General features: G+C 29.1%; 1 protein-coding gene across 1 annotated transcript; it reads right to left on the minus strand.

Moving 5' to 3' along the window:
* Positions 1 to 7,540: 7,540 nt before the first annotated feature.
* LOC110697869 (sugar transporter ERD6-like 16) lies at positions 7,541 to 12,877 on the minus strand. Its single transcript, XM_021875279.1, has 18 exons — positions 12,638 to 12,877; positions 12,486 to 12,548; positions 11,123 to 11,212; positions 10,932 to 10,991; positions 10,756 to 10,821; positions 10,596 to 10,661; positions 10,431 to 10,506; positions 10,244 to 10,308; positions 10,084 to 10,176; positions 9,921 to 10,001; positions 9,630 to 9,714; positions 9,465 to 9,511; positions 9,308 to 9,370; positions 9,157 to 9,216; positions 9,020 to 9,073; positions 8,862 to 8,921; positions 8,088 to 8,202; positions 7,541 to 7,973 (listed from the first exon to the last, which is right to left on the minus strand). The coding sequence occupies exons 1-18, from the start codon at positions 12,833 to 12,835 to the stop codon at positions 7,852 to 7,854; spliced, it is 1,464 nt and encodes a 487-aa protein (XP_021730971.1). The 5' UTR covers positions 12,836 to 12,877; the 3' UTR covers positions 7,541 to 7,851.
* Between the last annotated feature and the right edge of the window lie 511 nt (positions 12,878 to 13,388).

Raw genomic sequence — 13,388 nt, forward strand, 5'->3', positions numbered from 1 at the left:
AGTGAATAATTGTTGTGAAATTAATCAAAAATTGTAATTACACAAAATTAATGCATTGGAATTTTTTCATCGTCCCCAATCGCCCAAACAATAGTATTTTGGAAAATTGAATCATTATTTTGTTGTCGCTAACAATGCGTGCGATATTGCTTCTTATTTGTAACGACTGAAAAGTATCTAATGGAGTAAACTTTTCCTTCAATCAATTTTGAACAAAATTGTAGAACAAAGTTGACTTTAATTGAGGCATGAACATAATCACCCTGCAATTAAAAATAAAAAAATTAAGTTAATTTTTTTACTTAATTAAGCTACCTAAATCACAAAAAAAATTGTTTTAATCATAAATTAATTGATAAAAACTAAAAGGTTCCTTAAAAGAATTAATAAATGTAAACGATTTATAAAGATATAATACCTCCTCATCCAATAGGATTATCAGGCGAGAAACTCACACTTTGATATTTCAAAGATTTTTGCTCGAATATAATTCTCTGATTAAATTAGATCTGCATGTAAAAACAAAATTCAGTGAACAAAACATAAACATATAATCATTAAGTATCCCAAATAAATACAATTTAAGCAATAATTACAAATATACATTTAAACATGGGTTTTAAAACTTAGGCTAAGAATTACCCAGCCATTAATGACCTAATAAAACCGACACAAAATTAATGACACAAAAGTTGCTTGGTTTGGTTTTGTATTGATATGAAATTTTGTTGGTGTCATATGATGCGTCAATTTATAATGGTAAATATTATAAATTTTAATTTAATTATAATTAAGGAATAATTTTTATTTCTTATCATAAACAATATCAAAATTTATCTTATAATAGTAGGTATATAAATCCTATATCTAAAGATGATTATTTTAAAAGATAATTTTTTTTTACTTACGTGGCAAAATTCTTAAATCTCATTCGTCACTTTTGTTTAGGTGGCAAACGAATTTTTTAATTCCAAAATAAAATAGAAATTCTAATTTTTAATTGGTCGAAAATATAACTTTTCTTATGTGGCGCGCCGAATGCTCTTGAAAAATACCTACTTTATTTATATATATATTAGATTAGATTTCTCCTAAAACTGCGCATATAGAGAAATTGAGCAAGAAAAAAAATACGAATGGAATATATTTTAACGAGAGGTGGGCAAATCTAAAAAAACTCTCCTCTTAGTCTGCCATGTTAGCAGCCGCCACATCATAGCACATAAAAGACAACAAAATTTTTACACTTTTGGTAACACATTGATCAAGCAAGATAAAAACTGAAATTATCATCAATCAATCCGGGGGCATTGGTATGGGTGCATAAGAAATTGGGTACTTAATTCAGGTTTAGGTCGGATTATGCCAGGTTTTATGTCAAATTCAAGTCGGGTCATATTGGTTTTTTCTGACTTACAAGTCGAGTTTAGGTCGGATTGGATCAAGTTCGATTCAAATTATGAAAGGCTTTATATCTTTTCGGTAGCAGTTCGTGTTCGATTCGAGTCAATTATGGGTCGAGTAATGTTTTGGGTTTGGTTTGTATCGGGTTAAAACAAGTTTGAAGTATTTATTCGGTCGGTTTAACTTCACGTCGGGTTATTCTTAAACTCGGGTCAAATTTTAGTCAGGTTGGGTAAAGACAAGTTTTGATAGATTAAAGCACAATCAAGCCAGGTCATTCTTAGGCTCGGCCAGTAAATGTGTCAATTCGAGTGATCAAGGCGGGTTCGATGAGGTGAGGTCAGGTCGGGTCTAATTTCAAACTTAATTCATGCTAAAATATTGGGTCCATGCGAGTCAAAATCTGAATCGGATATTTTTTTGAGTCGGTTTCAGATTGAGTCAACCGCGTTCAGGTTTTGACACCTCTAGGCTCATGTCAAATATGAGTCGAGTTAAGTAGTAGGTTGTGTTAGGTGTTTATTATTTAAAATTTAATCAAGTTGAGTGTTATTTCGAGTTCAGATCAATGTCAGGTCGGGTCAAATCGGTTGTCGGTCAATATCCATTTGGGTCGGTATCAAGTTTGTGACAAGTTATAATCGATTTCAGGTTCTAAACAACTCGAGTGCTAATTGGGTTCGGATCATAATCAAGTCAAGTCAAATCGGTTTTTAGTTAATATCAAATTGATTACAGGATCGGGTTCAGGTTATAAAGTATCAGGTCTATTCGGTTATTAGTTAATGTCGGGTCTGTTTTGGTTCAGATTACATGTCACTGTTTTCACCTGTTCTTCGGATATGAATCGGATACAAATCATAATCGGTTCAGGTCGGTTTTTCGAGTCGGGTCAGATTTTGATAGTTCTAGTCTATTTTAATGGTTCTTTATTTGACAAATATCTTCATTTCGCATAATCATAATAAAGCTCTTGTAATTTAAGTAACGTTGGAGTATTGATTATTGGCCTTGACAATGTTCCTAGTCATTTTAAGAGTAAAATTTTTTAACAAGTTTGGTAAAAAAAATACGGAGTCATAATCTATTTCATGTATTTTGATATTGAAATAAAACTTCATAGCATATCGGAGTAGTTTGATAAAAATATCCTATTTTATGCTTTCCTAAAACAAATATCCTATTTTATGTATCATCAATTTTTTTATTAATCTAATCTAATATATATATAAATAAAGTAGGTATTTTTCGAGAGGTCGGCGCGCCACATAAGCAAAGGTATTATTTCAACCAATTAAAAATTAGATTTGTATTTTATTTTAGAATTAAAAAATTCACTCGTCACCTAAGAAAAAGTGACGAATGAGATTTAAGAATTTTGCCACGTAGTTAAAACAACGAATAGTGATTTATTAGGATTTAATTTATTTAAAAAACTAAAAATTATTTTAAAAAAATCATCTTTAGATATAGGATTTATATATCTAAGATAAATCTTGATAGTGTTTATGATAAGAAATAAAAATTATTCCTTAATAATAAATAAATTAAAATTTGTGATGCATACCATTATAAATTGACGCATCATACAACACCAACAAAATTTCGTATCAATACAAAACCAAATCAAGCGAATTTTGTGTCAGTTTTAGTCATCAATGGCTGAGTAATTCTTAGCTTAATTTTTAAAATCCATGTTTAAATGTATATTTGTGATTATTGCTTACATTGTGTTTAATTGGAATACTTAACGATTATATGTTTATATTTTACTAAATTTTATTTTTACACGCAGATCTGATTTAATCAGAGAATTAGATTCGAGCAAAAATGATTGGAAAATCAAAGTACGAGTTTCTCGCCTGATGGTCATATTGGATGAGAAGGTATTATATCTTTATAAATTGTTTACATTTATTAAAAAAAATTATAAACCTTTGTAGTTTATATTAATTAATTTTATGATTAGAACAAATTTTTTGTGATTTAGGTAGCTTAATCAAGTCATCAAATTAACTTAATTTTGATTACGTTCATACCTCAATTAAAGCCAACTTTGTACAATTCGTCCAAAATTATTTGAAAGAAAGTTTACTCAATTAAATACTTTTCATTCGTTACAAATAAGAAACAATATTGCACGCATTGTCAGTGACAACAAAATAATGATTCAATTTTCAAAAATACTATTGTTCGGGCGATTAGGGACGATGAAGAAAATCCAATTGACAGATTTGATTTTGTACGATTACAATTTTTAGATCAATTTCACAACAATTTTTCACTTTTTGGTAAATATATTGATTTATTTTACAAGACTATAACGGTTAATTTTATATAATTTATTTTTTGCTAACATGTTTTATTTATCCACTTTTATTAGATGGAAGAGATATGGGTGTGAACGAAGTAGGTGATTCTATTGAAATAGAAGATAAATAGTATACATATTTTTATTATATTTTATTATTTCTATTTTTTAAAAAAACAACTAATAATGATTTAGGATTTAAATTATTCAAAAAATGAAAAAAAAATTTATCTTTTCACATTAAAGATTTTAACCTAATATGTAATCGATAAACATATTTACAATTTTTTTTTTAGATATCATATTTACAATTTATTCATATTATTAAATTCAGTTGTCATATAACTAACAACAACGAATAAAATACAAAACAACAATAAATAAAGCCGCATAATAAATTACATTATAAAAAAAATTAAAATTATACTTTTGTAATAGGCAATAACACTTTAATTAAATTATTATGTGTTTTTTTTGTCTAAAATTATTAAATAGTAAAATAAATCATATAATTTTATATATATATAAACTTAGAGTCTATAGGAAAATATCTTTTCTTGAGATTTATGTATGAAAAAAAAACCGTGCATCACCACCTAGATAAAAGTAACGAATTAGATTTGATATATCTAAAATTTTAATGCCACGTAGATTATAATCCACGAATTAAATTATTTTAATGAAAAAAAATAAAGTAAAAATATAGGAAAAGATAAATTTATTAATTCAATACTACGAGTATAAGAAATCCAAAAAAAATATACTAAAAAATATTTAAATGATAAACGCTTATAATAAAGTTTGAAACCTATCATATAAGATAAATTTTGATAGTATTTATGATAAGAAATACAAATTGTTTGTTAATTATAATTAAATTAAAATTTGTGATACCTACCATTATAAATTGACACATCATACGACACAAACAAAATTTTGTATCAATAAAAAACCCCATCAAGCGAATTTTGTGTTAATAATTTTGTGTTAATTTTTGGTCATCAATGGTCGGGTAATTTTTAGCTTAATTTTTAAAATCCTATGTTTAAATTAGTATTTCTAATTATTTCTTACATTATACTAATTTGGGATACTCAACGATTATATGTTTATGTATTATTTACTAAATGTTTTTTTACATGCAGATCTAACACATCATACGACACAAATAAAATTTTGTATCAATACAATACCCCATCAAGCGAATTTTAGGTCATCAATGTGTGGGTAATTTTTAAAATCTTATGTTTAAATTTATATTTGTTATTATTAGTTACATTGTATTTATTTAGGATACTTAACAATTATTTGTTTATGTAATGACATACGATTAGAGGTAATATACTTAATATATGGATGGCTTTGGTTATTTTTAGAGATGATGAAAAAATTCCAATGCATAGATTTGATTTTATATCGCAACAATTTTTCATTTATTGGTAAATATTTATTTTATATAAATGTAAAGATTTAATTTATATCAATTTCAGTTTGGCTAACATTTTTATCCATTGATGTAGTAGGTTGGTTGTGGACGAGGTTGGTGATTCTATCGAAATAAAAGATATGGTAAAACAATGAATAATGATTTAGGATTTAAATTATTAAAAATTTATCATTTCACATTAAAGATTTTATATAACGGAAAAAATATCATATTTACGATTTATTTATATTTAATAAATTCATTATAAATTATAGTAAAAAAAAAATATTAAACTTTTGTTGTCAGAAATTATTAAATACAACAAATCAAATAATTAAATATAGATGAAAAAACCGTGCATCGCACGAACTTCCATCTAGTATTTTATGATAATTGAACACAAAAATTGCTTGACTAACTACCATAAATAATCTTTAAAAAAATTAATAGTCAAGAAATAGACTTCTAGTTCAACGAAGTAGTATTAACTCTAAAATCAAGCTTTCAAGATGTCTTGAGAAGATTATTAGTATAATTCAATGTACTGTTAAGAATTTTGTATTGTCTTAAATTATGTGTAGCTCACCTTATTTGTCTTATCACTTATTTTGGATCAGATTAGAAAAAATAATTTTAGATCATACCATATCAAATAAAATAAGTTCATATCAAACTTCATCGTTTATTTGCAATTTTCAATCACTAAATATCTTTAATTCCATAATGAAAATAAAGATATGAGATTTACATATTTAGAAAACAAACATTAATAAAATTTTAATAAGACCTCATGTCCTCATTTGTTCTTTCCAAAAAAAAAAAAAAAAAAAAACCCTCATTTGTAATACTGTTATCCTTATGGATTAGTGTATATAAAAGGTTAACATTTAGTAAAATCAAGCAATCAGATCAGATTAGAAAAAAAATATATATGTTATGAACAGAGCAAATAAACAAAAAATAAGGTGAACTAAACATAGCCTTAGTTGTTTTCTAAATTAATACTAGGTCTATGTGCGTGCATATGCGTTTTAAAAACATATATGACAAATTGTATTAAATAAGCGTTGAAAACATTAAGTTATAAGATAGAATTAAAGGAAGGGTATATTAGATATTTGAAGTGGACACCGAACTACATGATTCAATTTAACATACTAAGTAATAGAGATATGAAAGTAATTAGTGGAGTACTTCTTACGTTCCTTTTTATTCTTTACGCTTTGAAATTTACAGTCTCCAATGTCATTTTTTACCACGAATATAAGTCAATAAGATACGAATATATATATGATTTCAAAAAATTGATACTAACTCTATTTCATATAATATGCAATAAAGGCATTATTAACATGGAATTTTAGGCATAATTTGTTTGTGGTTGTTAAACGGAGAGAAAGATAGAAATGCATGTGATAAGGAGAAAGATAGAGAGAAATGACAACTTGTAAATGAAATAAAACATTTGTTGCACATAATTTGTAGCAACCATTTTTTGTAAATGTTCCACATAATATGAAACAGAGGTATTATATCGAAAATACATGTCAAAATGGATCTAATAAGATTGTACAAAATTTATTTATTTATTTAATTTTTTTTTTTTAATGTTTATAATACTGGGTTTAAGATTAAAGGAATAGATGAGGGAGTAGTTAACTAAAATGAGTACCCCATAGTTGATTTCCTAAGCGTTAACAAAAACCAAGTAGAAAATGGACCTTGTGAGTTAAGATTACCCTTAAGTATATCTTCATGGCTTGTTATTTTAATGGGCTTTCTAAGAAAACTAAACATGGCCCAACCCACTATAACTAGTCAAAAGGTAGTAATATCATATGATCGGGACTTCTGATCATCAACGTCTCAATCTTATGTTAAATACAAGTCCATTTGATAGGCAATAGTAGATAGAAGATGACATATTGACGTTAATGTTAATGAAATTAATCAAATTATATGTCATATTGTTAAGAAATGAGCTGGAACATGCATTTGCAAAATATGAATGTATGCATAATGCATGTCTATAGTTGATGAAAAAAAAAAATATGTAACATATAAATGTACTATTTTAGACTTTTCACAAGTGTGTAAAATTTACTACAGATTACCAATTTTAAAAGAAATACTTTGAATATCCCGCCAAAAAAAATAAAATACTTTGAATACGGAGTAATTTTTATATTGTTAGAGATATGCTATGTATTGCACAAAATACAGAAAATTTGGAAACAATTCTAAATTGGAAGCTTTATTGCAACTAACACAAGTTCTGGCTAGTTCTTGTGTCTTAATAAAGCTTGTTTGTCTTCAACTTAAAACTAGCTATAGTTGTACTTACTAGCAAATTCGGGTTTTATTAGTAATTAAGTAAACACACGGAGTAAGTTTTATTCGATAAAAATAAATTTTACTCTGAAAAAATCAATAACATCAAAGAAAATTACTTCTTGTAAAAATTATTTTAATTCAGCAACATTTTATTTCAATATAGGTAAAATTGGGGCCTTATTGTAGCTTCTACACTTTCCAGATTTAAAGCTTCTCTATGTATCTCAAAATTTGTCATATGTACGAAAAAAAAAAAAAAAAAAAAGAGCAAAATCTCCAATTTCATCCTTTATTAAATTTCTAAAACATCTCAACCATTAAAAAAAAAAAGTTTCAAATTTAAAGAACATATAAAATAAAAAGTAAATATGAATTACTATTTTATTTGGTTGATTGTGACTTGAATGTCTTCTAGAGTCTTTCCTTTTGTTTCTGGCACTAATTTTGCCACAAAGAGGACATTAAGGGCACAAGCTGCTGCATAGAAATAAAAGGTGCCTGGAAAAAGAAAAAAAAAATTAAATTAACTTTGTTAGATACATTAATGTTTACCCAACTAATGTATAGTCCATAATTAATTTTAAACATACAAAAATAAATTAAACAGAGTACCTGCAGCACTGTAATTGAAGAAGAAATTAAAAGTGTAGGAAACTGCCCATGCACAAAACCAGTGCACCAAATTGACGAGACCTCCTGCTACCCCCTTCACATTTATTGGGAAAATCTGCAAAGATTAACATAAGCATTAGCTTTATCAGTACTCCATATGAGTACTTCAAAATCATTTAGATTATGGTTCGAATGATGAATTCACACTATTTGTTGCGTCCTATTTCTAAGCAAATTAAAACGCCATATTAGATTCACGTAACAACTGTACTTATTGTGAGGGTGTGAGACTAAGGCCGGGTGACTTTCTTTTTATCGCAGTTAGTGTAAGGCAGTTTTAACTAAGACCTTGCCTTCTTTCTAATACCTTGAGTTTCCTTTATCCCTTTTCTTTTTCTTGGCTTGCTTGCACTCATGAATGCATCTTGACACTTAGCATGACTCCGTAAGGTGACATCAATTTAACTAAAATTTATTCATAAGTGGCGAAAGTGCTAAACGTCTAACTACAAGCAAAGTTTGATGCAAAAGGGTGTATATACATCAACCATTTTGCAATATAGTTTTGCTTACAAACCTTTGTTATATACAATCTGACTTAAGAGTTTTTGGATGTTAAGCCACATGCTAACCAGTTATACATCTTTTTTTCAATCTCGGTTTTGAGACAATTACACAAGGGTTTAAAATGCAACTCAGAATGTACATGAAAGTAGCAGAAAGGCGCCTTCATGTAAAGGCATCAAAGGATGTAAGTTTTGAATACAGTCGTACCTCTGCCATCATAACCCATGGAATCGCTCCAGCTCCAATAGAGAATGAGCCGATGTAAAGCTGAGAGAATTGCAGATTATTAAAAAGGAACAGAGAAACAGAAGCAACATGACATATCGTATTATTCATATAACATTGGTTTAAATTAGAGGGATTACCAATGCTCCTCCAAGGACTAGATACGGAGCCTCTGTCACAAAAAATCCAAAGCGCTGTATCACAATGACACCTCTTAGAATCAGTAACACAAAATAATACAATCATGTAATGTAGGAGAAATTGTGTTATGAATTACCTTAGCTAAAAATGCTGATCCTACCAAAAAGCATCCAAAAAATGTTCCTGCAGACGAAACCTGCAATTCGAGTTATAATCTGAATGCTCCATCATAATTTATTTTTTTTCTGATGTATAGGTATGAAGAATGTTTCAAAGATTGAACTTACCAACAAGAGAGGTTTACGTCCACTTCTGTCCATCAGCATTGCACCAATTGCTGTTATAGGTATCTGCAAAGGAAACAATTTATTTTCTAGTTTCATTTGCTAGTATATATTTAATCTTAGCTTTCACAAACTAAGTCATGCAGTGATCTAAAAATACCTGTATACTTGCATACATTATGATTCCGAATTTGCCTGAAGGAAAACCTGACATTGCAGAATGTGATTGGAAAAATTAAATCAACAATAATAACTAAATAGAAAAACAATCTGGTGAGCTTATTGAACAGAAACATTTTTACACATTGTAAGTCCACTCTCTTACCTGCAGCAACAAACATTTCGCTTGCATAGAATCCCATGCCGTTAGCACCACCAAGTTGTTGCAAAAGCATAAGTCCAACCCCAATCTACAAACCAAAAGATGTTTTCATGCAAATGATACTATATTATACGAGGTACATAAATAGCAAAGATTATTTCTTGATAATCAACGAAATATGTCTCTTGAAAAGCTGTTGTGTTCAGTCAAAAATACGATTCAGGTTGAAAAGTTATGATCTTTTTGGTTTTCTTTCATAATTAGAAAAATCTAGGTGCTAAGCTTAATACTCACTGTGACTGAACGCTTATATCTCTGTTGGAAAAGATCCAGCATCCTGACTTTTGGCAAGTGTTCTATAGTTTCTATGTATTCCTGTCATGAAAGAAAGTTAATCAATCACAATCACTTTACATCAATGTGCTCTTATAATATGATTATGATATAAGAATCTCACCTGAATTTCATATGCTTCAGTGGAAATATCAGCATCTTTCCCTCGAAGCATTCTCAGTGCACTTTCGAACCTTTTCATTTGCCCTGCTTTTGCCTGCATTTCAATTTATTTTTCAGTACAGATGCACATATGGTAAGAGCCAATGACAGTCACATCTTACCAGCCATCTTGGTGATTCTGGTATGTAAATGAGACCGACCAAAAGAATGATACACGGTATGATTCCTTCAGAGTGCCAATAAAAGGGAAGCAAAAGAAAAAGCTAATATATTAGTAAGGCTTTTCAATCTGTTAAAAAACATTATTATTCATACTCTTCAATGAGTATGTTATAGAGGAGAAATCACCTGTTAGTGCTAGCACTCGCCAGGTAACAATTGTTCCAACAAAACAAGCAGTTGAAGCTCCAATCACGATCATAAGCTGCAAAAATAAGCACTATGAATCTATTCCTGCATTCTTTTTTTTTTTCATTATGCAGCTTAAATAGTGATAAGGTCATGTTAACATACCTGATTCAGTGTGCCTAAACCTCCACGGAGATTTTTTGGTGCAATTTCACCTATGTATATAGGTACCTAATTTGAATAACATCAATACTATGTTGATATAACTCTATATTGACAGAGCAGTATACGAAACAATGCAATTTTACAAAAGCCGAAAACATACCACATAAGAGGAAACTCCAATACCATATCCAGTGAGAAACCTTCCAATGTCAAGTGACATTGCCTCCTATAGTAATTAAAAAAATGAGTAGAATGCAGCGTGATCAGTCTGCAAGATTGATCTCATTGCAAAGTAGCTAATATTATTGGAGATAAAATGATAAAGAGTGCACTTACCCGAGAGAAGTAAATTGCAACCCATCCTATAATGCATGAAACAGTTGACATAGCTAAAGCCTGGTTTTATTAAAACACCACAAATTATTCGATGCAACTCATTAACGAATATCACAAAAATCATCTAGTATTTGATAGTCAAACATAATGTAGAATATCATTTCAATTGTGGAATGCAGAATGTTTGTTACCCCTTTTCGGCCAAAGTGATCAGCAATACGTCCACTGGTGGTTGCACCAAGCACAGCTCCAATGCTCAAAATAGAACCAAACAACGAAAACTGAAAGATGCAGCAGAAGAAAATTTCATGAATGACACATCAGAAAAGGAAAGTTTCTTCTATTCTCAATCTCAGTCCATGTAGTAACTGATTAATACTGCTGTTTTTTTCCCTTAAGACTAAGGCTAGTTCAAAAGTCAAGTACATGACTTTACTTATAAAACTTATGGGCATTATTAACATGACTCCAAATTTGTTGAATTAACTTGGCTTTGTTCCTATTTTCACTCAAAGCATTTGGTTACAAATTTTACAAAGACATAAATTTTGTAGTATTACAGTGAGAAGGTCTAAATCCTTAATTTCAATAAGTCTAGCATTTTATCAATGGTGTGGATCTTTTTGATGCAATGGCTACAATGACATTAAAGACATTGAATATATATCCGTTTGTACTATAAGTGCATTTTGAACTAGTCGTTATGTGGTACCTTGTTGTGAAGACTTAAATTCTCTTGAGAGTGAAAATTATACACCCAGGTGTACCTAGATCGTACGCCCAAGGCTATTTTCTACTCATTTGTAGCTCTCTTGTTTAGCTAGCCGGAATTTACATATGACTGAAATCTAACCTTGGGTGTCTCTAGAGCTAGGTACACCCAGATGTATTAAAGAAATTGCAAATTCTCCAAAACACCACCACTACAATCTATCTGGTTGATGCTGGCCTGGTGGATTGGTGTAATTTATTTGAAATAAATCAGAAAAAAAGGCTATGTGAAAAGAATCAAGAAAATGTAACTACCCCAGCTGGAAAGAGATCATTAGTAAAGAGTATATTTTACATTTACTTTAAATCAGAAATTTATCTTCTTGGACAAAATTAAATGCATGATTATTTTCTTCATATAAAAGATACGAGTAGATATTTGGCTCTCAGGCTTTTACATTAGGCTCTCTAATCTGTGTTCACTGATCACTGTCCAACAAGATATATAAAGTCTTAGGTGGAGCTGAGTCATAATAATTATCCCGAAATATTAAAAGATATTCCTAAGCAAGTCTTACTGTAATATTTTATCACGAAATATCAAAAAATACTCAAAAAATCGATTCATCCTAGAGTAAATAAAAGTGTTTTGATCTCACGACAAATTATTGTGAGCCCACAGTCATACAATATTAACTGATTTTTTTATAAAAAAAAATGGGAAATTTCTCATGTGTCGTCTAATGGTAAGTTATTATGAATCCGTCTCATATCAGATCGTGCTACAAAATAATTTATGAATGCGAAAGTATAATTAGCTTAAGATTATTAAACTGCACTCACCTCTGCCACTGATAAGTTGAGGTCCTTAATTATAGATGTTTGAGTAGGTGCTGTATATCCAACCTATAAAAATTAACAAGCATATTTATCAATTTCAAACACATATTTAATTAACAGTAAATGATGAAATCATAAGAACTAAATGAACTTACACAAGAACCAAACTCAAAGGACCCCATGACAGCAACCATAGTACTAATAAAAACAACTAAATTTGACCCTTTATCACCATTGCCTTGAGAATAAGACTTGTTTTCGTGGCCATTGATCTTTCTATGCTCGATTAATGGCTCCTTAACGTCTTGCATAGCTTCTCTTGCACCAATTTCTTCGTCATGCTCAATAGTCATTTTACGAAACCGGCTTTAGACAATAAGCAGGGTGAGCTAACAAGTGACTCCTGCAAAGAGTTATATACCATGCAAATGCTAGTGTGTATTAATAACAAATTGACAGTAAACAATTAGTCAATAATGTGTAGAATTTGTCTTAATGTGGTTAGATAAGCTGTCAAAGATTCAGAATTTTAACAAAACAAAATTGAAGGAGATCTAATCAGAAGATAATGACATCAAATGTATATTATAACTTTGTAGCCTTTGTTTGAGAACTTCACCTACTAACCAAAGATTCTTTTGCTAAACCTCTTGTAGGTACCAAAAATAAATTAGTACTGTTTTGGGCAATATATAATCTAATCTACCAATTATCATGAGATATGTAATTACATTATTACATATACTTTTTGATTTCTTTCATTGATAAAAACTTTATTACATATACTTCTTGATTTCTTTCAATGATTAAAAACATTATTACATATACTTCTTGATTTCTTTCATTGATAAAAACATTATTACATAACTTCTTGATTTCTTTCATCGATAAAAACCAATTGTCCTA

The sequence above is a fragment of the Chenopodium quinoa genome, unplaced genomic scaffold (assembly GCF_001683475.1).
Source record: "Chenopodium quinoa cultivar QQ74 unplaced genomic scaffold, ASM168347v1, whole genome shotgun sequence".
NCBI classification, from domain to species: domain Eukaryota; kingdom Viridiplantae; phylum Streptophyta; class Magnoliopsida; order Caryophyllales; family Amaranthaceae; genus Chenopodium; species Chenopodium quinoa.